The sequence below is a fragment of the Rhinatrema bivittatum genome, chromosome 4 (genome assembly GCF_901001135.1).
Source record: "Rhinatrema bivittatum chromosome 4, aRhiBiv1.1, whole genome shotgun sequence".
Taxonomy (NCBI): domain Eukaryota; kingdom Metazoa; phylum Chordata; class Amphibia; order Gymnophiona; family Rhinatrematidae; genus Rhinatrema; species Rhinatrema bivittatum.
Genome location: NC_042618.1, coordinates 415,586,450 through 415,614,020, shown reverse-complemented (window position 1 = coordinate 415,614,020; position 27,571 = coordinate 415,586,450). Strand labels below are relative to the sequence as shown.

The 27,571-nt window shown below is 45.6% G+C and overlaps 1 protein-coding gene across 1 annotated transcript in view; it reads right to left on the bottom strand.

Annotated features, from left to right (window-relative positions):
• Positions 1-27,571, bottom strand: part of CELSR3 (cadherin EGF LAG seven-pass G-type receptor 3) — a 224,888-nt gene that overhangs the window by 11,999 nt on the left and 185,318 nt on the right. The window contains 12 exon segments of the mRNA XM_029597516.1: positions 1,910-2,110; positions 4,454-4,627; positions 4,923-5,029; positions 6,519-6,655; positions 9,770-9,883; positions 11,807-11,933; positions 12,448-12,527; positions 19,572-19,684; positions 21,174-21,348; positions 22,695-22,901; positions 25,075-25,201; positions 27,375-27,542. Of these exon segments, the coding sequence (XP_029453376.1) occupies positions 1,910-2,110; positions 4,454-4,627; positions 4,923-5,029; positions 6,519-6,655; positions 9,770-9,883; positions 11,807-11,933; positions 12,448-12,527; positions 19,572-19,684; positions 21,174-21,348; positions 22,695-22,901; positions 25,075-25,201; positions 27,375-27,542 (1,730 nt within the window).

The following is a 27,571-nucleotide window of genomic DNA, read 5'->3' as shown; positions in this document are numbered from 1 at the left end:
TGTTGTCCTGATATTGGCTAAATTTAATCCTGAGTTCTTGGCAGGCCACTATGTCACCAGCTACAGCCTGAGGCAGGAACCACACTCATTGGTGCCAGCTTCAGAGAGAAAAAGCCCACACCTTTCTGGAATATGACTTCAAGATATCATAAACCAGTGGTTCCCAAACTGTCCTGGGGGACCCCCAGCCAGTCAAGTTTTCAAGCCATCCACCATAAATATGCATGAGTTAAATTTGCATGCAATGGAGGCAGTGTATGAAAATCTCCCTCATGCATATTCATGGTGGATATCCTGAAAACCTGACTAGCTGGGGTCCCCCAGGACAGGATTGGAAACTTCGGCCATAAACCTATATTAGAAAAGAGTTCATGATTGCAAATTTGCGAGTTTTCTGATCAAGCCATTCGGCTCCTCTTTGTCCAGAAGCATATGTAGGTTCCACAGAGCTGCTCTTATGTTAATAAAAATGCATGGGTTCTTTTAATGAACTGGTTTCTTTAAACCAGGAGTGCTAAACACATGTTAAAAGACTGCTTGTTGGTAAGCTAGATCAGAATTCAGCAGCTACCCTACAGAGCTGGGGACTTAAAGCAGTGGCTAGCCCAATGTAAGGGCTGCTTCCATGCCACCAGCTGGAGTAATGCTCCTTTTGTTAAGGTTACCTATGCTGTAAAATATTTGATTATTCACAAGCTGGCAGTGAGTGAAAAGCATTAACTGCAGGTTACTCAGAACGAATCTGAGTACATCTGTAACTGGAACAGTAATGGTCACTTTCAGGTTTATTTGAACTAATCCAAACATGTAAAAGACATTTTTTTTTTTTTTTTTAAATCTGGAGACTTCAATGGTGCAATTCACATTTTTCTCAAAGATAGCTTTGTCTGTACTTGGCCTTGTAGATGGCTCCCACTGGAACATTTCCATCTCTTGCAAGATCTTCAAGCTTCGCTTGGCCAAGACAGGTGTTATGAGGGGATTATAAGGGACAGGCTGAGTCTGTCCTGATTTAACCCCATTGCATGTATGCATTTAGGAGTGAATTTTAAAAGAGCTGCTCATGTTAAAAGGCCCATACATGTGAGTATAGGGGCCAAGCGCAAGCAACTTGTATTTTAAAACTGGCATGTATATGAACGTACGCAATGGAAACATAATAAAAAGAGGCAGATTAGGGGCACGCCAGGACATTTCAGGCCAGGGACAACATTTACTTGCATTAATCCTGATTTTAAAACTGGCAAATGCAATGCGCGTCGGGCTGTTACCTGCAGATATTTACTTCTGCTCTTGTTCAGGTGTAAGACTGAAAATAACTCTTTATAGCCAAAAGCTGACTGGGTGAGGGGTCTGGGAAAACTGGGGGGAGTGAAGGCTGAAGATCCAGAGGGGTCTTGGTGACCTAGAGACAGACTGAGCAAACTGGTGGACTAAGTGGTCAAACTGGTTATGTCCTTCATGTGCACGTGTTTAAAATTTGCTCACTTGTGCGTGTAAAAGCCACCGAGTCCTCAGGAAAGAAACGCAAAGAACATTTTCTCGAAGACTGTTTAAAATTAGGAGCACACATACATGTGTCAGGAGTATTTTAAATCATACTCACGCACCTGGATGGCCAATTTAAACAATTCCAGTGTATGTGGACACTTGTGAGCTCGTTTTAAAGTTACCGTCCTCAGTTTCAACTTCTGTGACAAAAAAAGTAACTACAGGTTTATCGATGCAAAAAAGAAATGGGGGTGAGGCCAGAGGGGAGGGATGTAAAATCAGGAATGGCTCAGCCCGCCTCTTAGGACACAGAAACGATCTGTCACAATATTTGGTGGTAACCATTGTTTAAACCTTCTCACTAGAAAAATGGGCATTTTGCAATGACAAGCATTCTCTCTCTTGACATCTGAATTACCTTTTCTCTGTCTATGGGACTGCGTGAGTGAGTTCTCATCTCCACTAGTCAGCGATAGCTCTGGCTGATTGTTATTTGCTGCATCCTTATTGAGATCAAGCCCCAGTTTCCTTTCCGATCCCCATTTCTGCAAGGAGCATGGATGAACCTCACACTCTCCCAAAGCTGGCCAGTAGGACATCAGATCATTGCCATCCACATCTAGAAGAAACACATTGCAAAAGATTGCATCAAATATAATGATTTATCTGGCTGGGAACTCTGCTTTCTTGCTGTAATGTTCCTCAGGGAAAACAACACACTGACAAATGTAACCTTAACGGGCCACCTCTTGACTGGGCAGCCTGAAATGTTTTCCCCTTTTCTACCTACGTTGATCACTCCACTCCAGGATGGCAGGCCCAGAGGACTGGAAGTTCCCCCACTGGGGAAGGGCTGAAGGGGAAATCTCCTCAGAAACTTCAGTCCTCAGCGCTCTTCTGCCAGCAGGACGCGCTCCAGCAACTGCGGTCACTTTCCCTCCCATCTGGAACCCAGGTACTTCACCTCTGCAATGCGCCTGGGACCTAAAGGATGCCACGTATCTATACATCATGAAGACGACTTGCAACGCGATATACATTGGCAAACAGCATTTTACACCTGCTAATTGGCTCCCTGAAACGTGCCCTCGGCTACTGGGGCTAAAAGCCTGCAAGCTGTTCCAAGATGCGCATGCCCTAGCTGCCTCGAGAGGAGATGTTCCCAGGGGCATTTTTAGGCCGGGGGAGGCAAATGATGCAGGTAGACGGCATTTTCAAATCTTTGTGGGTACTTTTCCAGCAACAACAATCTACCCACAGGAAACGGAAGTGCCAGTAACCACTCATCCTTTGTACCTGCACACGCTTTCCCTTTGATAATTGGTGGAAAGCCCACAGCTAAGAAGCACACATGGTCTTTGTCCCAATGCAGACAGCTTAAGGACTTTCCCCGAGAGCCTTATAAAATGTGTATCCGCACCAATACTTGGGAGCACCCATGTGTCATTTTTCTAAGGCTTCTCTTCATTTGTATCTTGACTGTTCTAGTTGAGATCAGTGTGTAAAGGGGGCTGCGCCGTTTAGCCTTAGCGAAGCGTATGAGCCCTTTACCAGCACGCAGCAGGTGGCTTCGTCTGGGCCTGGGTGCCCGCAGAGCACAGAGATCGTGTCACGGTAGTGATGGATGTGGTAAGGAGGAGCACCACTCCCCATGGGGAGGGGTAAAGTGCTGGGGGAAAAAAAAAAAAAAAAAGAAAACCCTGCTCCCACGTGAGCAGGAGGAGAGTTTTGGAGGATGGGATGGAGATTTGAAGGAGCGGGATTCTAAGCTCTAGAGTCCCAGGTGCTATCTAGGGCCCCCCTCTCACTGAGGGGCTCCACAGGCGCTGTCTCCCACTCAGCTGGTCCCAGAGAGATTTAAGAAGTGTGAGTGGAGGGGAAGAATCCCAGGGTGGAAGTGCCTGGAAAGCCTAGAGGAGAGAGGACAAGTTCCTGCAGCTTTGGGGACCTGTGTCCTGGGAGGTGCAAAGGGAAGAGGTAGCCTGCCTAGGAAAAGTTCACCAGAGTCAGAGGCTGTTTTCAGCTGAAATCAGCCTGAGACCCACAAGAGAGAGAGAGAGAGAGAGGAAGAGAAAAGGACATCGGAGAAACAGATAACACCTGCCAAACAAGTAGTGGGAGGGTCCAGGGTGGAAGAGGGAACCTTCCTAAAGAGCTGATCCTTCTAAGGGAGAGTTGGAAAGAGACTGTGGTTTTGTGTTTCTTGAATTCTGACGTGAGTTGCAGCTGTAGTGCTCTGTCCTAGGCAGACAACTTTTGGACTTGCGTTTTGCCACCAGCATGTCTGAGTAAATACTTTATTTTGAAGAACACGCTGCGAATAAAGAGAGATATTTGGTGTGACTACTTGTGTGCAGAAGAGCCCCCGAGAGACAAAACCCTATGGGGATAATTTTCAAAAGGATTTACAGATTTAAATGTAACAACTATTGTAGCAATTTTCAAAAGCCATTCACCCGCGTAAAGTGCACTTGCATGTGAATATCCTATGGACAACTCAATGGCATACATTGTAGCAATTTTCAAAAGCCCACTTACACGTGTAAAGAGCATTTACATGTGCAAAATCCATTTTTAAGGCTCTAAGGGACTTGAAAAGACTTTAGTTCCCCCCCATATGCAGGAACCCCGGGAGGTCATCGCACCTTGCGTGGTAGGTGGCCCTCCCCATGTGCTCTCATCAAGGGCGGATTCCCACTGACGACCAGCCCGGGGATTTGCCACCCAGGCCAGCCCCGGAGATACCACGTGGTCTGCCAAATGCAGCTGTTACAGAGCCGCGCTCGGCAGACCACGTGAATAGCGCGACCGGCCCACCGGGGGATGCCCGATCCCCCGATAGGGCAATCCGCCCCTGGCTCTCATGCCCAGGACCAGAACGTGACAGGGGTTACAGTAAATTCCATCGCTTTGCTACACATTTCATTTGAAGTTATTTTGAATTTCTTTTCTCAATATTTGCCTTTGGGTGAAGAGTTGACAGGATTAGTGAGGAGCCTCTCACTGTGAGCTGCTCGCTTGAACTGACGCTGGAACCGGCCACGGATACGAACATTCTCCTCACTCTCTGATGAAGGAATCGAGAGGCTGCGCTCCTCATCCAGAGACAGGTCACTGTCCGAGTCAGAATCTTGCCCTGTCAAGAGAAAAAACCACGAGGGGAGTGTTACAACATTCTATCATTTATGCCAAGCTTAGCAGGTTGCTAACATATTCATAGATGATCGCATATTCTTTTCATATAAATCCATATACGAAGATTTCTTGTTCAGGAGTTAAATCATACAAAAAAATGAGGGAGCTTTTGTTTTTTTACTTCTATAAATTTCAGATGTGAAAATTAACCATTGCTGAAATGTAAGACCATAAAAGTTCATGGCCAGGATTTTTATAGGGACTTTTTACAAAACATTTATGGGCTTTAAGCTTACCTCCACCCGCATCCCGGTGGAACATGGCCACATCAAGGTCCGTCGGACCAGCGTGTCCCAGTAGACTGTGATCCACGGTTGATCCCTGCCGTGCTGCCATGTTATCTCTGAAATGAATTTTTAAAAAATCAGAACTTGTACACAGTAACATAGTAGATGTTGGCAAAAAAAAAAAAAAGGCATCTGGCCCATTCAATTTGCCAACTTATTTTGGCCTGTACTGCTAAAGATATATCTCAGCTGCCACTTGTAGAAGCTTGACCACCCATTTGTTCCTAACTATCCTGGTTAAATGAGCATTAACATTTGATACTTAATCCAACACCCAGCCCCACTTCCTCCCACAATGTCTTATCTGTGAACTAGTTTTGTGTTTGAGGAACTGAAATCTTTGTAGCCTCTGATACCTTATACTAGGCCAACAAACAGATGTTGTTGTACATGATAGCTGTCAAGGTAACAAAAGGCCTTTTCTTGAGATACTGTTTGAAGAGACTACCTGATTCATGCAGACTCATGTGGGTTGGTCCAGTGAAAGACATTACAACATACAAAGTTTCCAGCTTTTTCCAGGATCAATATGGCTACTACAATTTTGTTCTTTTGGAATAGCTTTGACTGTTGCTATGTCTACTGTTCCAATCAATAATCCATTTTATTGGCCTGAATACATATCTTCCATTAAAGAATAAAGTAAGAATACACTTAGCACCCCCCTGAGACATTGCTCACCACTCCCCTGGCATCTTTTCCCTTACTTCCTTCTTCCCCACATGTCCAGCTGGGTAGACCTGGGCCCTGCGTTTGTCTTTGTCGGGCGAGAAGGTAGTTGAAAGGAGGTCCAATTTGTTTGTTTTTATTATTTTGGAGGGTTTTTTTGATGTTGTTTTTTTGTTTGGGAAACAAAACAAACAAACCCTCCCCCCCATTAAACAAACCAAAAAATGAAAAAAAAAACCAACCTGAAACGAGAAAACAACCTGAAACAAACATTTTCTCCTGTATAACCCTACCATTTCACCTGCAGGTGAAAAATGAAGCATATATTTACTGTTTTTGTACGATCTCCTGTTAAACATGAATACTTTTCAGATTTTTTTTTTTTTAAATGATCATCCTGGTGGTCCATTGGGGGGGGGGGGGCAGAGAAGATTCCTGGATCAATATTCAGAGGTATTTAGCCAGATAACTCAGAAGTTATCCGGCTAATTGCCAACTTTTGAATATTTTGGGCACTTAGCTGGCTACATTTTAACTGTGCATATCATTATCTGGCTAAAACGTAGCCAGATAATGTAGGGACGCTCCAGTGGGCACTTCTGAGAGGAGTTAGGTTAGCTGGTCAGTTTTCCAGCTAACTTTAATATTCAGGGTTAACCAGATAATATATCTGGTCAATTCTGGTTGTGCCAGAGCGCCATCCTAAAGTTAGCCATCGATATTTAATAGTACGGTTGCACTACTGAAGTGAATATCCCTCCAAAGTTAGCCAGATAAGTTTATCGGGCAATTTTGCAATCTGACCAGTGACTGAATATTACCCCCATAGTTACTATGCTTTTCTTCTGACCTTATCCCTCTTGCGAGCACTCCTACCTGAGAAAGCCCCGCTTGCTGGAGTGAGTGCGTGCCGAGCGGACACTGCTGACTGAGGAGATGGTGGAGGCCCCCAGGGTGATCCGGATAAGGCCACTTTCCTCAAACAGAGATGTGTTGTTATATGAATTTGGACCCTTGAGAAGAATAAAAATATACATAAAGGCAAGAACACACAAGGTATAGTTTATGAGTTTTGTATTAAAAGTCAAACAGTATTTCATAGGGGTGAGGGGAGGGGGGATGTTTTTGTTTCATTGGTGATGGTGAGGGCTTTCATTTTGTTGTGTTAATTTTTTGTGTTTTGTTTTGTGGGGGATACTATTTTTCAATGGAGGAGCGGCCCAGTGGCTAGAGTAGCAGGCCGAGAACGAGGGAAGCCAGGGTTCAAATCCTGCTGACACTTTGTGACCTTGAGTAAGTCACTTCATTCTCCACAGTGTTGGGTACAAGCTTAGGGCCCTGATTACTTAGTATTGTTCCCATAGACATAAAATGAGGGAAAACGTTTAATAAATAGGCCTATTAGACTGTAAATCTTCTGGGGATAGGGAAATACCTTCTGTGCCTGAATGTAACTCACCTTGAGTTACCAATGAAAAAATGTGAGTTAAATCTGAATAAATGAAATCATGTATGGCTGTAATCCAGATTTCTTTGATAACTATTCACCAAGTCAAGTACTGAAACATCATGGCTAACAAATGCTAGAAAAGGCCTGTTGAGTTTTACCTGAATCCTGTACACCTGCAATGAATTATGCCTGAGATTGCAGAGACAGTCTCAGTATCTCTGAGGCTGATTTTCAAATCAAAACTTTTAGAATTAGGAACCTAAATTGACCCTTTAGAAAATTTACCAGTGTCTAATTTAGTATCCTAGTTTCACTAGATTCAGGGGAGTTTCAGATGAAAATTTAAGCAACTAACTGAGGGATGCATCGAGCTGCGGTAGTGCTCTAATGTGCATTAAACAGCGCAATATTATGCATGTCCCTGCCCTGGTAACCTCCCCTATTACAATCACCTTCTTTGCATGCAATTTGCATGCATGAATAATGCAAATGCATGCAAAGAAAGTCATTAATAGGCAATGTGATGTAAATATTTTTCCGCGGCAGACTGAGAAAGTGGTCAGCTGTGATATAACAAGAATACCTTTAGGAAACGCGGTAAATGTGAGGCTGGAGACCCTGGACCCTAACAAGGGTTCCCGAGGCTCCCATTTCAATTTTAAAGTGCTGGCAACCTACAAAAAAAAAAAAGTGCCCACTAGAGAAAAAAAGATTGAGCAGGGTCTGACCCCTGGCTCAACCTGGGGCCAACATTCAAGGTGGCCCCGACTCCCCAAAACTAAAATATTAGAGTGAAGTGCCTGCCTGGCGATTTCATGGCCCTCCCAAAGGTTTCAATAAAAATCATTGGAGGTTCAGGGGTCCCCCCTACTCCCCTCCCTCCCCCAATGGTTTCCATAGAATTGGGGAGAGACTCTGGGGGTGGGGTGGGGGAGCCCTGACCCAATATTTTTTAAATTCACACCTTGGGGGGAGGGGAGGGGAGGGGGGGAGGGTAAGGGGGACCCCTAAACCCCTAGAGATGTTTACTGAAATCTCTGGGGAGGGGCCGTTGCCACATGGGCTCATTATTCCTATTTTTTACTTTTGGGGAGTTGGGGCCGCCTTGAGTGGCAGTCCCAGGTTGAGCCAGGGGTCGCTTCTGATCCCTGCTCAACCTTTTTTTCTTCAGCAGGCCCTTTTTAACTGACCGATGGCAGTGCCTTGAGGTTGGGGCTCCCATCACATTAAAAAGCCACCAGCCACATTCTTTTGTTCCGAGAGACAAAGCATGCGTCATTAGAGCAGCAATATTTTCTCAGGGGAGGGGCCCCACTTTCACAGCGACCCCCCCCCCCACACACACACACAATAGTGGTGCCCCTCTCACAAAAATAAATCTTGGCTTAATGCATCTAGGTCTAAGTTTGGCTGAAAATAGGCGCCTAATATAGGAACCTAACTTAGCAGACTAAGCTTCAAAAATGTTTACAAGTTCAGCCTTTTTGAATATCAGCCTCGCAGTCTTTTCTTGGTCCCATAGTAAACTTTCTAACAAACAGGGTCTCATCAAAGTGTGTTATGACATTAAAGCTATAACGCATGTAATAGTTATCGCAGCGCAAGGCGCAAATGTGGCAAATTTATTCAAAGGGGTGGGATTGGGGAGAGGCTTGGGTGGGATTAATGAAAATGAGGGGCATTATTGCACCGTGCGATAGCGTAATGCACACTATCGAATGCTTTTAATGCTGGAAATAACTATACCTTTTTCCCTGGCATTAAGCTGTGTGATTTGCCTGAAGCAGCCGTAACGCAATTTGTGATAAGTATTGCAAATTCCATTTCGGACATGGGGAGAGGAGAGTGGAGTGGAGTGGCGTGGAGAGAGGGAGAGAGAGAGCCTCTGAGGTGGCACACATAGTAGTCAACTATTTATACTGTTATAGGATGGCCAGCTAGTAACTTGAGGTGAGATTTTGGTGGTGGTGTAGGGTTTTGGGGCCAGTTTTAGATGTAGAGCTATTTGTACGAACAGCACAGTGCACCTCAGTGAAGATTTGATGTGATTTGGAGTGAGGAAAGTCACACAAAGATGAGATTTCTACAATGTTCTCTCGCCCTAGCTTGATGGACTTTCTACCAGGTACTATCAAGCTAGGGCAAGAGAACACTGAAGTAATCTCATCTTAGTCTGACTTTCCTCACTCCAAATGACGTCAAATCTTCACTGAAGTGTACTGTGCTGTTTGTACATCTCACTTTGTATGTAAAACTGGACCCAAAACCCTACACCACCACCAAAACCTCACCTCGAGTTACTAGCCATTCTATACTGATATAAAGAGTCTCTCTCTCTCTCTCTGCCAAAATCATTTAAGACTCCATTCATATAGATGCAATGCTCCCAGGCATTAGATCAATCATCGAAAGAAACTCCACTCTCTTAGAAAAAGGCTCAAGAGTCCACCTTCCTTCCAAACACATTTTTTTTTAGAATGGAAGCAGGGGCCACAGGACTAGGGTTTCTTTCTATTGATGACCCTAGGAGAGACAGAGTATTGATAGCTTGGCTCGGGCCTGCACCTGGGCCTCTTGACAGCCTGAGCTCCACTGCAGCCACTGTGACTGCTACATCCGTATCTTTGCCGCTGATCGAGTAAATATCAGATAGTAAAAGGAAATATCTCATTACCACCTGAGCTGGTCTCGCTGTTTCTTCACTCTGGCTCTTCTTGCCAAGGCAAACCAGTTTCCAAGCTCCTTGAACCTCTTCGTTGAAAACACAGAAGAGAAACAACACTGCCAGACCCTGAAGAGGAAAAACATTGAAAACACATATAAGTTTAATACTACTAAAGAGCCAAGGATTGCGTTTTGGCTTTCACTTGATTTTGAACTTTTTTCCCCACTGTAGAAATCCATTAAGCATTAAAGATGAGAATATTGAATGCTATCTACCAGAGATCTGTTTGTCATGATTGTGATTCAGAGGTGCCTTCTATGCAGGTGCAGAAGATTGGATACCAATACTATGAAACATGAGATAATCTTATGACTGAAATGGGAGAAATGTACCTGCAGCAAAATACAAGTGAAGAATGTATCTGAAGAAGAAACCTATGGGGTCTCAAGAGTTCACGTACTATAATGTCCTTGGTTTATTCTTATATTGCTCCACTATAAGATATCACAATTTTCAAAGAATCCAGAAGTCCATATTGTTGTGACCGTCACTCCTCGACGCCCTCACTCTGCCTTCTTTACCTCTGTGGCGACTCCCTCTGGGTCTGATGGACGGCTGGCTGCCACGGCGTCTCCATGCCGTCTCCCTTCAGCGTTCCTGGACCGGCTCGACGTTGCAGATCCGCCACGTTGCCTGAAGACTTAGGGCGCGCGCCCACTCTGATTGAAGTACCAATAAGGGCGCGAACCTCAGGGGCATCCCCCTGAGATGACGTAATCCGCTTCCAATATTTAAAGGTCTCTGTTATCGCTAACTAACTGAGTTAGCAAGGATTCGCTAAGGACTCGCTTTGGCTATCCAAGCTACTCTGCCTCCTCGGACTTACCAGAGGTTCCCGCTTCTCGGGGGCCTCGCTCTTTTCTTTACTTTCAGATTACAGATAGGAACTGGTACTCACTCCTCGAGGGCCCATGTTCCTGGACACTCTGAAGATTCTCTACTGCCTGGAAGCTATCGCTGCTACAAACAATTGTGAGTTACCATCGCTCTCTCAGAGCTTTCCCTGGAGCCAAGTACTCGCTCCTCGAGGGCCTAAACCTTTCCAGCTCCTGAGCTTCCTTAAGATCTTACGTGAGTTTTGTCCTTTAGTGCTGTTCATGAACTCTACCTACTCTGCCTACTCACTTTCTACAGTTTCTCAACAGCTCAGCCATCCTGGATCGCTGTTCCAGTACCTGAGGGACTACAGCCCTACCGGGCATATCAGCTCACTACTGCCACCTCTGGTGGTTTCAAAAACCTGTTTAATAAAAGAACTAATGTGTGTCTGTCTCCATACTCAAGCCTAGCTGGTGGTCCCTCTCGGGATATGCTCCCAGGGGAGTGGTCATTTGCCACGGGCCCAGGGATCTACCCTCTACTATATCAGAATTACAGATTGCTACTCTCAGCTCTACACAAAGCTTTCCTAACAAGATTGCTAACTCCTCCCTCTTTAGGAGCCCGCAGTCTAACATCAGACTCCTAACAGATTGCTACTCCTATCTGATTGCTCCGCCCATCAGGCATCAGATCTACAACAGACTGCTAACTCTAGCAACTCGTAGCTTCAGATCCATAACACATATTCAGCATGTTTGTCTGGCTAAGTCTAATCTTTATCTGGATAAATGCTCAGATTTGAAAATTCCACTGGTCTGACCATCCTTGACCTACCCAGACAACTTGTTATTCAACTGAAAACGTATCCGGCTAGGACAGGGGTGGTCCAGGAGCATTTCTGGGCATATTGCCATTCTCTGGCTAAGTTAGCCAGATAATTCCAAAATTTCAAAATTATATGGCTATTATATGTGGTCAGCTAACATTAGGACAACATGGACGCTGCTGAATAACCTAACCAAGTTAGCAGCCAGCCAGTAGCTGATTATGAACCTCCCAGTTTTTACCATGACCAATATATCTAGTAGAGCTCCACACTACAGTAGAATGCAACAGAGCATTAGTGTAAAGAGAAGCCTATCAGGCTCATCATTCAGGGAGAATTACCTGTAAGCTGCAGAGAATCGTGTAGAGGTAGTGGAAGACCAGGACACTGTTGTTGACAGCCAGAAGGCCGAAAAGCCATGTAGTACTAATAAACAGTAGAAGAACAAAGGAACTTCGCAATGTCATGCTGGAAAGAGAAAGACAGACACAAAAAGCAAGGAGAAACAGAGATTAGCATAAACAAATTATTTCAGAAAGCAATTCAGCAATGCAACTAAACAATCTTCGATCATTTTTTAAAATGCATATTTAGAATAACCTCTCCTTACAGTAGAACAAACCTTGGCTACAACAAAGTGAAGTCTTATCTTATAGAGTTATTACATTATCTGCTCTAGCTATCAAGCTCTGCTAAGGCAAACTGTCTTTAATCAAACAAAGGTTTGTTGACTTTGAGTCCAAATTATGAGGAAGAACTCCTGTTTATTGGAGTATATAATTTTCTCTTGAACAAAAAATATGGCAGTTCCTGTAGCTGCCTTCTTACAGAAACCCTATACCTGTGCCTTAGAACTTGGATTCTGACAATGTGTACAATTACTGTGTGACAGCACTGCAACCAGGCTTGAGTGCTTTTATTAGTGAACTTTTAAAACACCAATAAAATGACCTTGTGAGCCGGCATCAAGGACACTACTCACAGAATGGATTTCTTCTTGGCTTCCTTCTGGCCTGGAGAGCACAGCATTTTTGCCAACATCAGGAACATCACCCCATTCATCTAAAGGCAAGCAGAAGAGACAAATAAGAAAGGACCTGAGGTTGCGCTCAGCTCGGTCCTGTGAAAGCAGAAGTCCCACTAATTCTCCCTCCTGTAAGTCCTTCACTTGAACAAACGTGTGCACTAAAACAGACCTGCAGTTATGCAAATTATTCATTTGAATGGGCGGTAACTTTTAGAGCGTGCAGGAAGGCTACAGGCCTACACGTGCTTTGTACACGTGGGCCTTCAAGTTAATTCTTATAGGGAAATTGCCCAGAGAGTTTTCCCTGTAAACATTTGCTGCCCGGCTGGTGCCACAGGGATCTCTTCTCTTGCATAATTTTCAGATGCAGGAGCATGCGGGGTGAAGAACGTGGTGGGATTTCAAAAATGAAATCCCCGCACATACTTCAGCTGGAATGCCCTGTCCCTGCCCCTTTTTCCTGCAGGAGAGGGTGACATTTTTAAAGGGGAAGGGTGGTGGTTTCTGTGGGCAAACATCTGTTTTCTCAGGGAAATGCCTTTCATAATTGCCCACTCTATGTGGATGGCAATTTTCAAAGCCATGTACATGGGTGAAAACTGTCCTGTTTGAAAATTCTCTTCCTCCACCCAGCTAAAAGTATGCTTGGGCTTCTATAGCGTGCATGTGTGCAGTCAGATTTTAAAAAAGCAGGAGGCGAGGCAGAATGGGAGGGTAGGAGAAGGTTTAGATTGGGGGAGGAAAGTAGTGTGTTTATTTATTTATTTATTTAGTTAAATTGTTTCTATGCCAGTATTTTAAAAAGGTAAGCAAAGTATTTTATTCCACAACCCCTCCCCAGTGCCAGCCGAAATGGCATGTACAAAGTACACGGGGAGCTTCTAGTACACATACTTATGCTAGCTAATGCTCTAAGAGAAACTCCCTGGTTGTTTCTGAGAAATAACCGCGATAAAGGAATCAGCATGCTTCGCAACCAGGTAAACTACTCAGAACTGTCCCCGAATAACTCCTCCTACAGGTGTAAGGAGAACTCAGAAATAAAACTGCACCATGAAGGACTGAATATCCCAATGGATTTGCAGAAGGTTTATAGAGTATTTTTTATTTTTTACCTCTAGACTAATGGTTCAAATCCTGCTCAAGTGGTGACTGAAAACCACAGTATGCTCTGTGAAAAGATCAGTTGATAGTGGACCAGCGTCCATAATCCTAAAATCTCAGCCTTATAATTTGACACTAATTGGTACCATAGCAGAAAACTCAAAGAATGCGATGGCATGGAGATTGATTGACCCTTTCTGTGTCACAGATGGGTCCCTGCAGAGCAGGGCTGAGGCACGTGGCAAGGCAGCATGGGGAAGCTTGTACTGCTGCTGCCCATATTGTACCTGTTATGTGGATAAATGGGGGACTGTGGTTTTCAGCATTTTTCATGAGCATTAATTTCATTAGAAAAAAAATGTAAATAATAGTAGTGCTAATCACATACAGGATTTCATCAATAAAACTATCTCCAATTCCCAATTCCAGCCCTTACACCGAAGTGTACAACTGACAATATCAAATGTACGTAAACCAGCTCAAAACAGCAAACTGTGACTTCAACAGCCCAAAAAAGGCAATTTATCCTACTTCCATCCCTTTGCTGACTTTGCAGGTAAAGCAGAGTTGCCTACCTGTAACAGGTGTTCTTCTAGGACAGCAGGATATTAGTCCTCATACATGGGTGACATCATCAGCTGGTGCCCCGATGCAGAAAACTTACATCAAAGTTTCTAGAACTTTGACTAGGCACACTAAGCATGCCCAGCATGCCCTATACCATGTGTCCAGTCTTGTATCATAGAATTATAATTAAAATAAAAAATAGGATAAACCCAACTCCACAGGGTAGCAGGCAGGTTTCATGAGGACTAACATCCTGTTGTCCTCAAAGAACAACTGTTACAGGTAAGCAACTCTGCTTTCTCTGAGGACAAGCAGGATGGTAGTCCTCACACATGGGTGAATCTCTAGCTACAGGCTGCTCCCAAACACAAAAGAGGACCAAAAGACATCTAACCAGGTGCCAACAGGTACAACAACAATGGTGCTGTTGGTAACAGAGGGGGCAGACAACCTGACCCCAATGGGCCCTAGGCAGGGAGAGCTGGGTTCTACTCGTCAAACAGGTTCCGAAGAAAACACTGGCCAAATCTACAGTTGCATCAGCCATCACTATCCAGACAATAGTGATATGTGAATGTGAGGAGAGAACTCCACTTTGCAGCTTTGCAGATCTCCTCCACGGGAACTGCTTGGCAGTGGGCCGCTGACACTGCTATGGCTCTGACAGAATGAGTCTTGACATAACCCCCAAGATGCAGTCCTGCCTGGGCATAACAGAAGGAGAAGCAATCTGCTAGCCAATTGCATAGGGTCAGTTTGGCAATGGCAACACCCAACCTATTCCTATCAAAAGAATAAAATGTTTAATGGACTGTCTATGGACTTTGTCCACTCCAGATAGAAGGCTAAGGTTCGCTTGCAGTCCAAACTTTGCAGTGCAAATGAGGCCTGGGAAAGAATGTTGGCAGAACGATGGACTGGTTAAGAAGGAAGTCTGTCATCACTTTAGGCAAGAACTTAGGGTGCATTCGTAAGACACCCTGTCATGATAAAACTTAGTATAAGGTGGATAAGTCACTAAGGCATGGAGCTCGCTGACCCTGTGCACTAAGGTGACTGCCACCAAAAATATGATCTTCCAGGTCAGATACTTCAGTCACAGATGGGCAGCAGCTCAAAAGGAGTTTTCATCAGCTGAGCTAACACCACGCTGATGTAGCAAGACACAATGGGAGGCCTTAGGGGAGGCTTCAATTGAAGCAGGCCTCACATGAATCGTACAACTATAGGCTGTACAGAGATGGATGTACCATCTACACCTTGGTGGTAGGCGCCAATTGCACCGAGATGAACTGTAACGGAGTTGGTCTTTAAGGTAACCTCTGATGGAAGTAATAAAGCAGTTTTTGTGGGGGCAGGAGAATGGATCTAGGGAGTTCTGCTCACACCACATGGAAAACCTCCTCCACTTCAATCTACAGACTTTCTAGTAGAAGGCTTTCTTGAAGCCACCAGGACCTGAGACACATCCTCTGAAAGATCAAGCATCTGCAGGATTAATCTTTCAACATCCAGGCTGTGAGCGACAGAGCCTGGAGGTTAGGATGTCGCAGTCTGCCTTGATTTTGCATGATGCGATCTGGGGAAGTCCCCAGACTGATTGGTCTCCGGATGGATAACTCCTGTAGGAGTTGAAACCAGACCTGTCTCAGCCAACGAGGGGCTATGAGGATCAAAGTCCCCCTATCCTCGCGAAGCTTTAAGAGAGTCTTCGCCACTAAGGGAATCGGAGGATGTGCATACAGAAGACCCTTGCCCCAATAATGGACAAAGGCATCCAAGGTTGGTTTGCCATCTGACTTGTACAGGGAGCAGAACCAAGGCACCATCCTGTTGCAAGTGGCTGTGAACAGACCTACGTCCGGGCTCCCTCCAGAGGCAGAATATCTGATTTACTACCCCCTGGTCCAGGGACCACTTGTGGGGTTTGAAAACTTGACTCATTCTGTTCACTACCACGTTCTCCGTACTGGCCAGATACGTGGCCCTGAGTACCATCCCATGGGACAGGGCCCATGACCAGATCTGGACCACTTCCTAACACAGGAGGTATGATCTCATGACTCCCTGCTTGTTGACATACTACATGGCTACCTGGTTGTCAGTCTGGATTAGGACAACTTTGTTGGACAGCTGATTTCTGAAAGCCCATAGCGCATAACTGATCACCCGAAGCTCCAGCAAGTTGATTTGACAAGAGGGTTTCTGAGTGGACCAGAGATCCTGGATGCTGAGCCCATCTACAGGAACTCCCCACCCCAGGGTGGACTCAGTCGTGCTTGGACAATTTAGGAAAGGAAACCTCGAAATGAGAACACCTGTTCCAGATTTTAAAGTACCTGCCACCAGGACAATGAGTCCCAGAGAGAAGGGGTAACTCAGATGCAGTCCTGGAAGTTCTGAGTGGCCTGAGTGGCCTGAGTGGCCACTGCAACATTAGGGTCCATTGGGCTCTGTGCATATGTAAGCGTGCCAAGGGAGTGATATGGATGATTGCGGCCATATAGCCCAACAGTCTCAACATATGGCAAGCTGACACCTGCTAGTTCTGTTGAAACTCTGCCATGATGGTTCTTAAGCTTACGAAACCTCTAACAAGGCAGGAAGGCCTTGGCCTGAGCCGTGTCTAGCACGACTCCCATGAAGTTCAATTGAAGTGACAGGCTGAGATGGGACTTTGGATAGTTGAGAATGAACCTTAGTGTTTCCAGCACCTGGATGGTCAAGCGCATGGACTGGATGGCACCTGCCCAACATGTTCTCTTGATCAGCCAATTGTCCAGATAAGGGAAAACATGTATGCCCAGCCTGTGCAGGTGCGCCACCACCACAGCCAGATATTTTGTGAAGACGTGTGGGGCTGACACTAACCCGTATGGCAACAAGCAGTACTGAAAGTGCTGTTTCCCACCACAAATCAGAGATTCTTCCTGTGAATGGGGAAGATCTCAATGTGAATGAATGCATCCTTTAGTTCAAGGGAGCATAGCCAGTCCCCTTTTTGTAAAAGGGGAATCAAGGTGCCCAGGGAAATCATCTTGAACTTTTCTTTTTTTAGAAACTTGTTCAAGGCCCTCAGGTCTAGGATTGGACGGAATCCTCCTGTTCTCTTTGGAATCAGGAAGTACCTGAAGTAGGATCGGGAATGGAGGGCAATTTGGCGGCACACCCAATAGATTGAATTGGTACCCTTGACGGATGATGGAAAGAGCCCATTGGTCCGAGGTTATAATAGGCAACTGGTATCCTAATCCTGTCCTCGACAGGGATCCCTGATAGCATGGACATAAGTGAGGGGGCAGAGGACAGTACTTCCTTTGGTGAAAGAAAGTCTTCCTGGGCCCCTGTCTCACTGGCCTCCAAGAAGAGGAGAATGGGTCCAGAGTGCTGGCAGAGAGCTGTTGGAAGGTTTCATATTGGTCCCAAAGTTAGGCCACAGTGTCCCTCACCCTATCTCCAAAGAGATTCTCCCCAGTACATGGCACATCAGCGAGTTGTTTCTGTACCTCTGGTCAGAGATCTGAAGCCTGCAGCCATGCCATTTTGCGGGCGTCAATTCCTACTGCAGATACTCTTGATGCCATCTTGAAAACATCGTAGGTTGCTCAGACCTCATATTTTCTACACTCCAGGCCTTATGCACCAGCGACATGAGAGTGTCCTGCTACTGTTGAGGCAGCTGCTCATCCACCTCCTGCACCTGCTTCCAGATGTCCTGCAAGTACTGGCTCATGCAGAGCTGGTAGGCAGCAATGCGTGAAATGAGCATGGCACCTTGAAACGCCTTCCTCCCAAGAGCATCCATCTCTCTATGATCATTCCTGGGAGTGCCGAGGAATAGGTCTGAGAGTGTGTGGCCCTCTTGAGGACGGATTCAACCACCAATTGTGCAGACACTGGTAGAACTGAATGGGGCTAGCAGGCCTCGGCCAGTCTACCGGTCTCGGTGGAGCTTCCTCCTCCTCGGAACCAGTGACAACCACCGTATCGGTAGGCAAGTCCTCAGTGCCCACTGGACAGTGGACACCAATGCTGTCCCAGGAACTGATGCCAACTGGGTCAATAATAGTGGTACAAGGACAGGCGGCACCAGGCCCAGTGCTGTTGGTGCCACAGGACCAAAGCCCTGCAGTGCCCGTTCCACCGCTAGCTGGACTCGGCTCCTCCTCAAACTATGCCAGTGCTAACATTGATTGAGAGGAAGGATGGGTGGCCAGATCCTCTTCAGACTCATGAAGTGGACTGGAGACTGGCATCAGGACTGGTGGAGACCGTCATGGACCACCGGCACCGATGGAGGACTGGCACTCCTCACCGTGGGGTCACTTCATGGGAATCGCGCCATGAGCCGATGTATCCCCATTCCCAGCAACATACATTGATGGGGACTGATGCCAATGCTTCTTCAGCTTCCCTTGATGCTCAGCCCAGTCCTTCCCCGGTGCCGAGGATGATGACAAGGAACTCGATGTCCTCGGCCTTGAGATTGATGGCGGTCAGTCTCCGGCACCCCTATCTGCCAACGCATAGATGGAACCGATGGTCCCGCCGATGTCGATGGCTTGATGGCCATCGGTGCAGCTCCTTGGTCCTTCAATGCCGATGCCACCAATGCCGATGGCTTGTTTCTTTGATCCAAAGAGCTACTCCATCTTTTCAAGTCAAAGCCAACGTCCCTTTGGGGTCATCTGGGTACATATACAGTAACCCCAGGCAGAGGACACTATCTCATGCGGATCAGTGATGGACATGGTCCTTGGGAATCAGGCGCAGTGCCGAAAACTGGATGTGGCCATGTCAGATGAAACAAAAGAGGCACGAATCAAAAATGATGGTGGCGTGGTGTTGATGACTGGTAGGCACCAATGCACCACTTGAACAGGGAATCAATCGCGAAAGGAAATTTACCAGAATCGCCAAACTGCCTGATTAGGAGCACTATGGGAAGGCACCAAGAGGGACCCAACAACAGAATAGCACGGAAAATACCGCAAAAAACATGAGAAGGAAAAATTTTCCAAAAGGCAATAAACAGGCAAAGTGAGCTCACTCACAGCATGAGGCTTACAGCTCCGCAGAAAAAGTGAGACTGGAGAGGGACCCCACATGGACACATGGTATAGGGGATGCTGGGCATGCTCAGTGTGCCTAGTGAAAGTTCTAGAAATTTTGACATAAGTTTTCCACATCAGGGCTCCATCTGATGATGTCACCCATGTGTGAGGACTACCATCCTACTTGTCCTCGGACAATCACAGATAATACTGTGCCCCCAGTCTTGTATTTGACAATATATGAGATGGAAAATCGAAGCACAAGACAAGAAGTGGGAGAGTTAGTGAGCTGGAACAGAAAGAAACTAGCAGCATGAGGAGCAGTGCAGAATGAGAGAGATGAAGGCTGCTTACCACGATAACGACAGCAATTGGTCCAGCAAAGCTTCCCACCAACTTCTCATGGACAGATATCCAGCAGAAATCTGGGTTCCCATAGCCCTCGGGATCCAAACCAACTGCTAGACCTGATATAAAAGAAATGAAAAACAAAAGTCACTTCTAGAATGTTGCCTCTGCCAAACATCTGTATGAGTCATTTTGTACTGCACTCGCAGCATAACTGTCACATGGCTACATTGATTCCTCTCTCAGTTAAGCCCCACTGTACTCCTTTAAAATCCAAAAGAAGGTGATGAGTGCAGCAGATCTGGCCATTTTTTCAGCATTTTGTATAAGAAAACCACAACGTGATACCAAGCAAATAATTCTATCCTGACCAAAGTGGAGATGGGACAACTGGAGGGGAGGGGATTACAATATGCAATTGGATTTTTCAATATCAGTCAGGATCCAGATATAATTTTACCCTGTTAGAAAAGGGCTTTGGGGCCAGCCCAGTGGCTTAGCATTAAGTGCTGTGCACTGCTACTTGGACAGTCGGGGTTGATCCCTGTGTGAGGACTTATTTATTTGATTTTTATATTCTGCTTTTCAGACACTTCAGAAACTGTAAATACTTCCGCTGTGTGGACCAGCCAGTGCTGGAAATACTGCAAAGGCAGCGTTCGCAAGTCCTGGGAGGGAGACAGTCCCCGGTTAGCCCACAATTCCACATGAGCTGGATCCTGGCGACACATGTGGTTTGTGGCCCCTGGCCGAGGACTGGTGCGGCAATGGCTGGGAGGGGTGATATGAAAATAAGGGAGAAAAGGCCTTGAGTAGTTGAAAATGAAGGCTCCTGGTGCCAACTTGCAATAGAAGCAGCTTCCCATTATGCTGGAAGCCCCTCCCCAACACAAAAAAAAAAAAAAAAAAGAAAAGAGTTCAATTTAAAATTGTTTACCAGAATACTTCAATGGCAATTTTCAAAGCTCTTTTACCTGACTGGCATTCTGAAAATCTCCCTCCCTCAACATGCCCCATTATGCACATCCTTTTAGCTGCTTTTAGGGGTGGTGTATCTGGGGGCAGGGTATTTTGGGTGGGATCAGAAGATAATGCACATATATTGTATTTTCAATTCTATGTATTATAATATTTTCCATAGAAAAGAAGGCAGGTGCAAAGGTCCATGGGTACTTTTAACCCATGGCAAGTTTCCCTTTGAAGCCTGGCAGAGTTCACAGGTAAATAGTGCCCCACAGACTTTGTCCCAAAGACGTCAGTCTGAAAATTGCTCCCCCCCCCCCCCCCCCCCCTTTTTAGATTCTTTTCAGTTGACATCCATACTTGCTTCACACCATGGAATATGAATTCCTACCCGCTATAGCTTCAGGATGAGCAGATGGGGGCGAAGGTTACTGCTGTTGCAACGTACAAGAAGAGGCATGGCAGCCATTGCCCTTGAGAGAGCTAATCAGGGAAAGAATAACGAACTAAAGATCAAGCAAAGAAACAGAGATAGCTTCTGGGGCGAGGACCGATGTTTTATCGGCTTCTTTAGACGTGACTCTGGAAGGCACTGCTGCCTTGAAGATAGCCGCACCCCCACGCCTCTCCTGGTTGGGTACATACCAGTGACGATAGCAGGCACACCCCAGCCAATGCCATAGTAGAACCGCATAGCTCCAACATTCACGTTCCGGACTTCGGTGTGCATGCGATAAATATGAAGACCCTCCACGAAGAGCCAGGCAAAGGTGGACAGGAAGAAATAGTGGAGCAAGATTGCTATCACGGTGCAGAGGAACTGAGGGAGGCAAAGGAAATCAGACAGGAGCGGGATCAGAAAATGGAGCTTTGAAGGGGGACGGGGCTTTGATTCCACTGAGCTCAGAGGAAGTCAGCCAGTATAACAAAGTCAGCTCAGGGTTCGGTGTTCAGTGACTAACGACGACAGCTCACATCGCCACGCACCACAACCTACTGCTCCTTGCCCCGTGGGGATGCATTATCAAAGGGTCAGAATTGCTTAACCACAGAGACAGGTGACTAGATCAGCCCTTTGGAAAATCTAATGGCTCTTAGTGCCTAAATTTAGCCACTCAAAAAAAAACAGGCCGCCCCGGAGGTGGGGTTAGGTTGGTGGAAGAAAATTAAGCTGCTAGCTCTGATTTTCAGTGTTAGCTGCAAAACTTGGCCAAGCAAACCCAGCTTTAATTCTAGCCAGCTATCCTTGCTTCTGGAGCCAGTGATCCACTCCCCCCTACCTGATCCCATAACAAAAATCCCCTCCCACTCACCCGATCTTATAACAAAGAGCTCTTCCCCAAGCACCTACATGTCGGATTTTATAGTAAAATTCTTCCTCTCTCCCGGAAAGCTCTCAGCCTCCTCCTACTCCCCAAAGTCCTCACAAAAGCTCCCAACTCCAACACACCTCCTACTGGCGTAGCATTCAGCGTTGCTCTGATAACAGGCATTGCCAGAGCAATATTGGATGCTGGACCAGCAGAGGTTAAGCCTATGTCCCCCTCCTGGCTTGGTAGTGGGAACTTCTGGAGTCTTTCTGGGAGGTAGAGGGGTTTGGGGAGCTGTCCAGGGGTGGCTTTTTGTTATAAGACTTGGTAGGTGGGAAGGGGAGATCAATTGGGAGGGGGGGGGGGGGGAATCTCCCACTTGGGTGGGGGTGGGGAGTTACTTGATAGGAGAACATTTAGGAAGCTAGCATTGACTTTTCAACACTAGCCAGCTAAGTTTCTGAGCAGCTTATATCTAAATGGCCATATTTTTGGCTGTTTGGATTTAAGTTCATTTCAGCTGAAAACCTAGGTGCTTAGGTTTTAGGTTTGGTTGAAAATTAATTTAGCTGGTCAAAATTTGGCCAGCTAAGTCAGGCACTCAATACCCCTTTGAAGACGGAGCCTCAAGTGCTTTGCAAGGTGAATCTGTTTTCAAAAACAGTGCTTTTTGCAATCCCCCAAAAGTTTCTTTTTGCTTGCCCCAGTAGGAACAATTATCTGCAGCTTTCTAGAAGTGACCATCTAACATGGAAAAGTAGCATTTCCCCTAGGTTTCATGAGCTGACAACAGTGCGGTGTTACCATACCATCAATACCCACGTGACAAAACGCTGCAACAAGCACTTCCTCTTACCTGGTTCTCTGTGCGGTTTATGCCCAGTAAGAACACCAGCTCTGACAAGAAGAGGGCAACTGCTATGTTAATGTGGATGCCCCGGGTGTTAGATTTCAGCCCCTTCAGGCACGCCAGGATTAGGAAGGTGATGAGAAGGGCCGCCAGCGAAACAGAGAGACAGGAATAGGTGACGATGGCCAGAGTCTCCAGATCTCCCTCCAACTGCTGCAGAGGCAAAGCAAAGCATGGCAAAGGTTAGAAATAGCTGCATTATTCTTAGGAGGAGCCAAAATGAAAAAATGAAGTTGTCCATGCAGTATAATGAGAAGTCTTGTTATGGGACATTTCAATCTTCACTGTCATCTCTCCTTATTATCACATCGAAATCTGCCATGTAGTTTCAGACAACTGGACGATACATAAGAGCATAAAATATGCCATTCTGAGCCAGACCAGGGGGTCATCACCCAGTATTTTGTCTCCAACAGTGGCCAATCCAAGTCACAAGTACCTGGCAGGTACCCAAGCATTAGATCCCATGCTACTAATGCTGGCAACAAGCAGTGACTTTTAGGGATGTGCATTAGTTTGCAACGAAATAGAAAATAAAGACGATATTTCCTATTTCCTTGCATTTCAGGGGGGCTGATAAAACAAAAGGAAAACCCATGAAATTTCGTGTGGTTTTCCTATTGTTTTTTTTTGGGGGGGGGGGAAAAAGGGCACATTTTAAAAAAAACCCCAAACCACCCCATGAATTCAAATTTAATTAATTACAGACCCCCACAGTCCTGACCCCCTCAAGATTTGCCCGACCCCCCCCCAAGACTTGCCAAAAGTCCCTGGTGGTCCAGTGGGGGTCCCAGGAGCAGGCCATCCATTGCTCCTACCTTGTGATAGGGGCCGACGAATGGCACCAATAGCCCCTGTCACATGCTACTATTGATTGGCAAATACTGCTGTGGGTCATTCAGATGTAATTTGAAGGACTAGCCACTAACATACATAACAAGTGATTAAACAAGTTTACATCCCATATTTATATATGGTTCCCGGAGATGTATTCTTTATCTAGCTTGAATTAAGAGCCCCTGATGCAGCCTTAAAAGGCGAAACTTTGGCCAGAGTCGGGCCATATATAATCAATCAATAAATCTTCTTCTTGCTTTGTTTTTTCACATCCGTGGCTTTTCTTGACCGTTTACCGTCCTGCTTTGTGGGCTCATCATTTCATTACATTTATAGTGGAATGATGAATCCAGGGGTAAATGAGTACCCGGCTATACTGAGAGCTGTATCCAACTGTATTCTAGCCGCATAACGATTTATGCTGCTAGAATTTAGCTGCATAAGTTTGGGACATTCTGGGGGTGGGTGGGAGGCATTTCCAGGTGGAGTTAGCCACTTAACCTATGCAGCTAATTCTGGTCGGGCGTAGGGCTGACAAAGTTAGCCGGTTAGACATAACCAGCTAACTTTAAAATAGCCGGGTTTATTGACCAAACATAGCTTGCACTCTAACCCCTCAGCCCTCTCACCATTCCCTTCTCCTATCTGCCTCTCCTTTCTCTCCCCTTCTCTTCCCCCTTCTCTTCCCCCCCCAAGCAAAGTCTCCAAAATACAGTGTTTCTTCCCCCTAGCAAAGACTACTTAATACTGTGTTATTAGCTCTCCTCCTCCACCCTTAGCTTATCCTTTCCTCTCCCTCCCTCCCCCCCCCCCTTCTTTCCCTTTCACTGACATCAATGGTTTGGTACCTACAAGCCCACCTGTACATATATTGTCTATTGTTAATTTATATTTCGAATGTTCCTATAAAATCTCTCCTTCTCTATCCTTCCTACTGCTGTCTTCTCTCCTCCTTCATTGCTGATCCCCCTTCCCCTTCCCTGTTTATTGTATTTCACTCTCTTGTTAATTTGTTACAATGTAAACCGGCATGATGTCGGTATATAAAAATCAACCAATAAAAATAAAATAAATATATTTATCCGGCTAACTAGTTGAGCCACACAGCAGCTGAAAATGGACTTCTTAATATCTTATCTCCTGCTAAGTAGACTGATGATTGTAAACAACCTTTGCTAAGGACCTCAATCTGAAAGCTCAGCTAATATCATGGGTACAGGATTCTCTGTAGTTCAGGCAAGTCAACTGCCTAGGCCTCCTTTCTTTTCCTTGGCTTCTTCCACGTCTTGAGTGTTTCCTTTACAAGGGATGAAGGCTCCTCACCAGCCTTTTACAAGAAAGTTCAGTGCCTACTCCTGTATCCTATAAAGTAGTGCTCCTTCAGGGCATGGTACTAACATAAAAACTAGTTTTAAATTAAGGCCACAGACAGAAAGTACATTTGCAGTTAATAAGGCACAACACTCTGATCCCAGTGTGCTCTCATTACCTCTCGGTGGGAGCTGTCCATTAGCACCCCAAAAGTGCCCAAATGGGAACAGTGACAGCGCACATGGGTGGCATTTCTGTACACAAGATCACAGTCCCTTGCAGTCCAGCTGCCAGGAGCATCTGCCCTGAATTCAAAGAAAACACATAGAACAATGGTTAAGGAATTCTGATCATGCAGCTTCCTCCAGGCCAAAAATGGGAGGAGTAGAATTATTTATTTTATTTTTTCACATTTGATAACCCACCTCATTGTCTAGTGCATTAAAGTGGCATACAGTCTTAATAATCAAAATTACATAAGTAAATACAATATACATTAACAATAAAATCCTCATTAAAACAGTTGTCAATGTGGTAGGGATGTGCATTCGGTCCCTACATATTGGCAATCCACAACGGATGTGGCCATATTTGTTGTATTCGTGGGGAAGCGAAATGTATCGCGATTCCCCACGAATACACGAATCCGAGTGCAGGAGGTCGCTCCCGGACCCCCGCTGGACTTTTGGCAAGTCTTGGGGGGTCAGGAGGGTCCCACAAGACTTGCCAAAAGTCCCTGGTGGTCCAGAGGGGGTCCGGGAGCGACCTCCTGCACTCGGACCGTCGGCTGCCAGTAATCAAAATGGCGCCGATAGCCTTTGCCCATACTATGTCACAGGGGCTACCGGTGCCATTGGTCAGCCCCTGTCACATGGTAGGAGCACAAGATGGCACCGAAGGCCATGTGACAGGGTCTGACCAATGACACCGGTAGCCCCTGTGGCATAGGTCAAAGGCTATTGGCACCATTTTGAAACCAGCACAGAGGGTGTGAGTGCAGGGGATGGCTCCCGGACCACCAGGGAGTTTTGGTAAGTCTTGGAGGGGGGGGTCAGGAAGGTTGGGGGTTGTAGTTAATTTAAATGTAGCGGGGGAACGAATTGAAATGGACGCATTAACGAATTGGGGCGCCATACGGCCGAATGCAACGTATCCGCCCCCCGACAAATCCGAATCCCGAATGCAACGTATGGCGTCCCTCTGCACATCCCTATAATGTGGTATATTTCAACAACTAATCAACCCTCAGATTCAAAGGCTTGGCTAAAAAGCCAAGAATTTAGTCAGTTTTCTGAACTCTAAGCAATTTTGTTTCCAAGTTTAGTTCAATTAGAATTGAGTTCAAAAGTACAGATCCAAAGCAGCTGAAAGCCATATGTTCCTTGGGAGATAGTTTAGCCTCTGGCAGAGTCGGTACTGACAATAAGATCTGCAGGGAAGATCGAAGCACCCTAGCAGACTCAGATCGGGTCAGCAGATCTGCCAAGTATTTTGGCTGATTCAAACACAAACATTCAGGTGTGAACTTTCAAAGCCATTTCTGTGCATAAATCATGATTTTATAAAATAGTTTAGGGCTCAGTGAGAATAAAAGTATTGTATATAACAGTTCTAACTTAGCCAGCTAACTTAGGCCTAGATTAATCATTTTGCACGTGATAAAAAAAAAAAAGGGGGCATGGCCACGGTAATTTTTGAGTTACCACTGCTGAGAGAGAGAGAGTACCACTGTAGGAGAGTCAACTAGTAGCTCGTGGTGAGGTTTTGGTGGTGCTTTAGGGTTTGGGGGTTAGTTTTACATTCACAGTCAGAGTTACGAACAGTACAGTACACATCAGTGAAGATTTGATGTGATTTGGAATGGGGAAAGGTGCACAAAGAGTAGGCCATGATCAAGTGCATGAAATGCAGTGGACACAAGTATTTTTCAAGTAATATGAGCCACCTGTGTTAAATGAGCACAGTTCTTGTAAACCGAGGTGATGTGCATTACGTGCTGCGGTATATAAAAAACTATAAATAAATAAATAAATAAATATAGGAAGACTTAGGGATGGTAATTTTATAACTGTGTAGGGAGGGTATAGTCTGCATGCAACTTTTACATGCAGACTTTACCCAATATTTTCAAAGCAAATTTATGCCCATAAGTTTGCTTGGAAAGTGCTCATTACCACATACAAAATAACCCACTCAAAGTTACACCTGCTCTTCGTAGGGCATAACAAGTGTGAATTAAGTTAAACACGTACTTTTGAAAATAACAATGCAGGTACAGCAATTCCAACTCCAACCCAACTCCTGAAATACCTATCGCCAATGTGTGTAACATTATGCATGAAATCAGTTTACATTTATGTGCACTGACCCCTGATCTAGTTTATAACAATAATTTACCTGCATAAAATCTTGTTTTAGGCACATAAAAAGCTTTAAAAATCAGGCCCAGAAAAAAGTAATATCAGGAAAATAACCTACAGACTTGAATAATTCCACTGAACACACAGAGGCTTGCTCCGATTCGCTGTTTCCAGCAGACGGAACTCCAGGGTCAGAGGTGAGTCCAGGATTCCCTGGATGAAGGTGTGGTTTCTGAACACAGACACGCTGACAATGGGAGAATTCATAACTGGGTTCTTGGGTAGCCTAGAATCACAAAGGGTGAGAAACGGCAT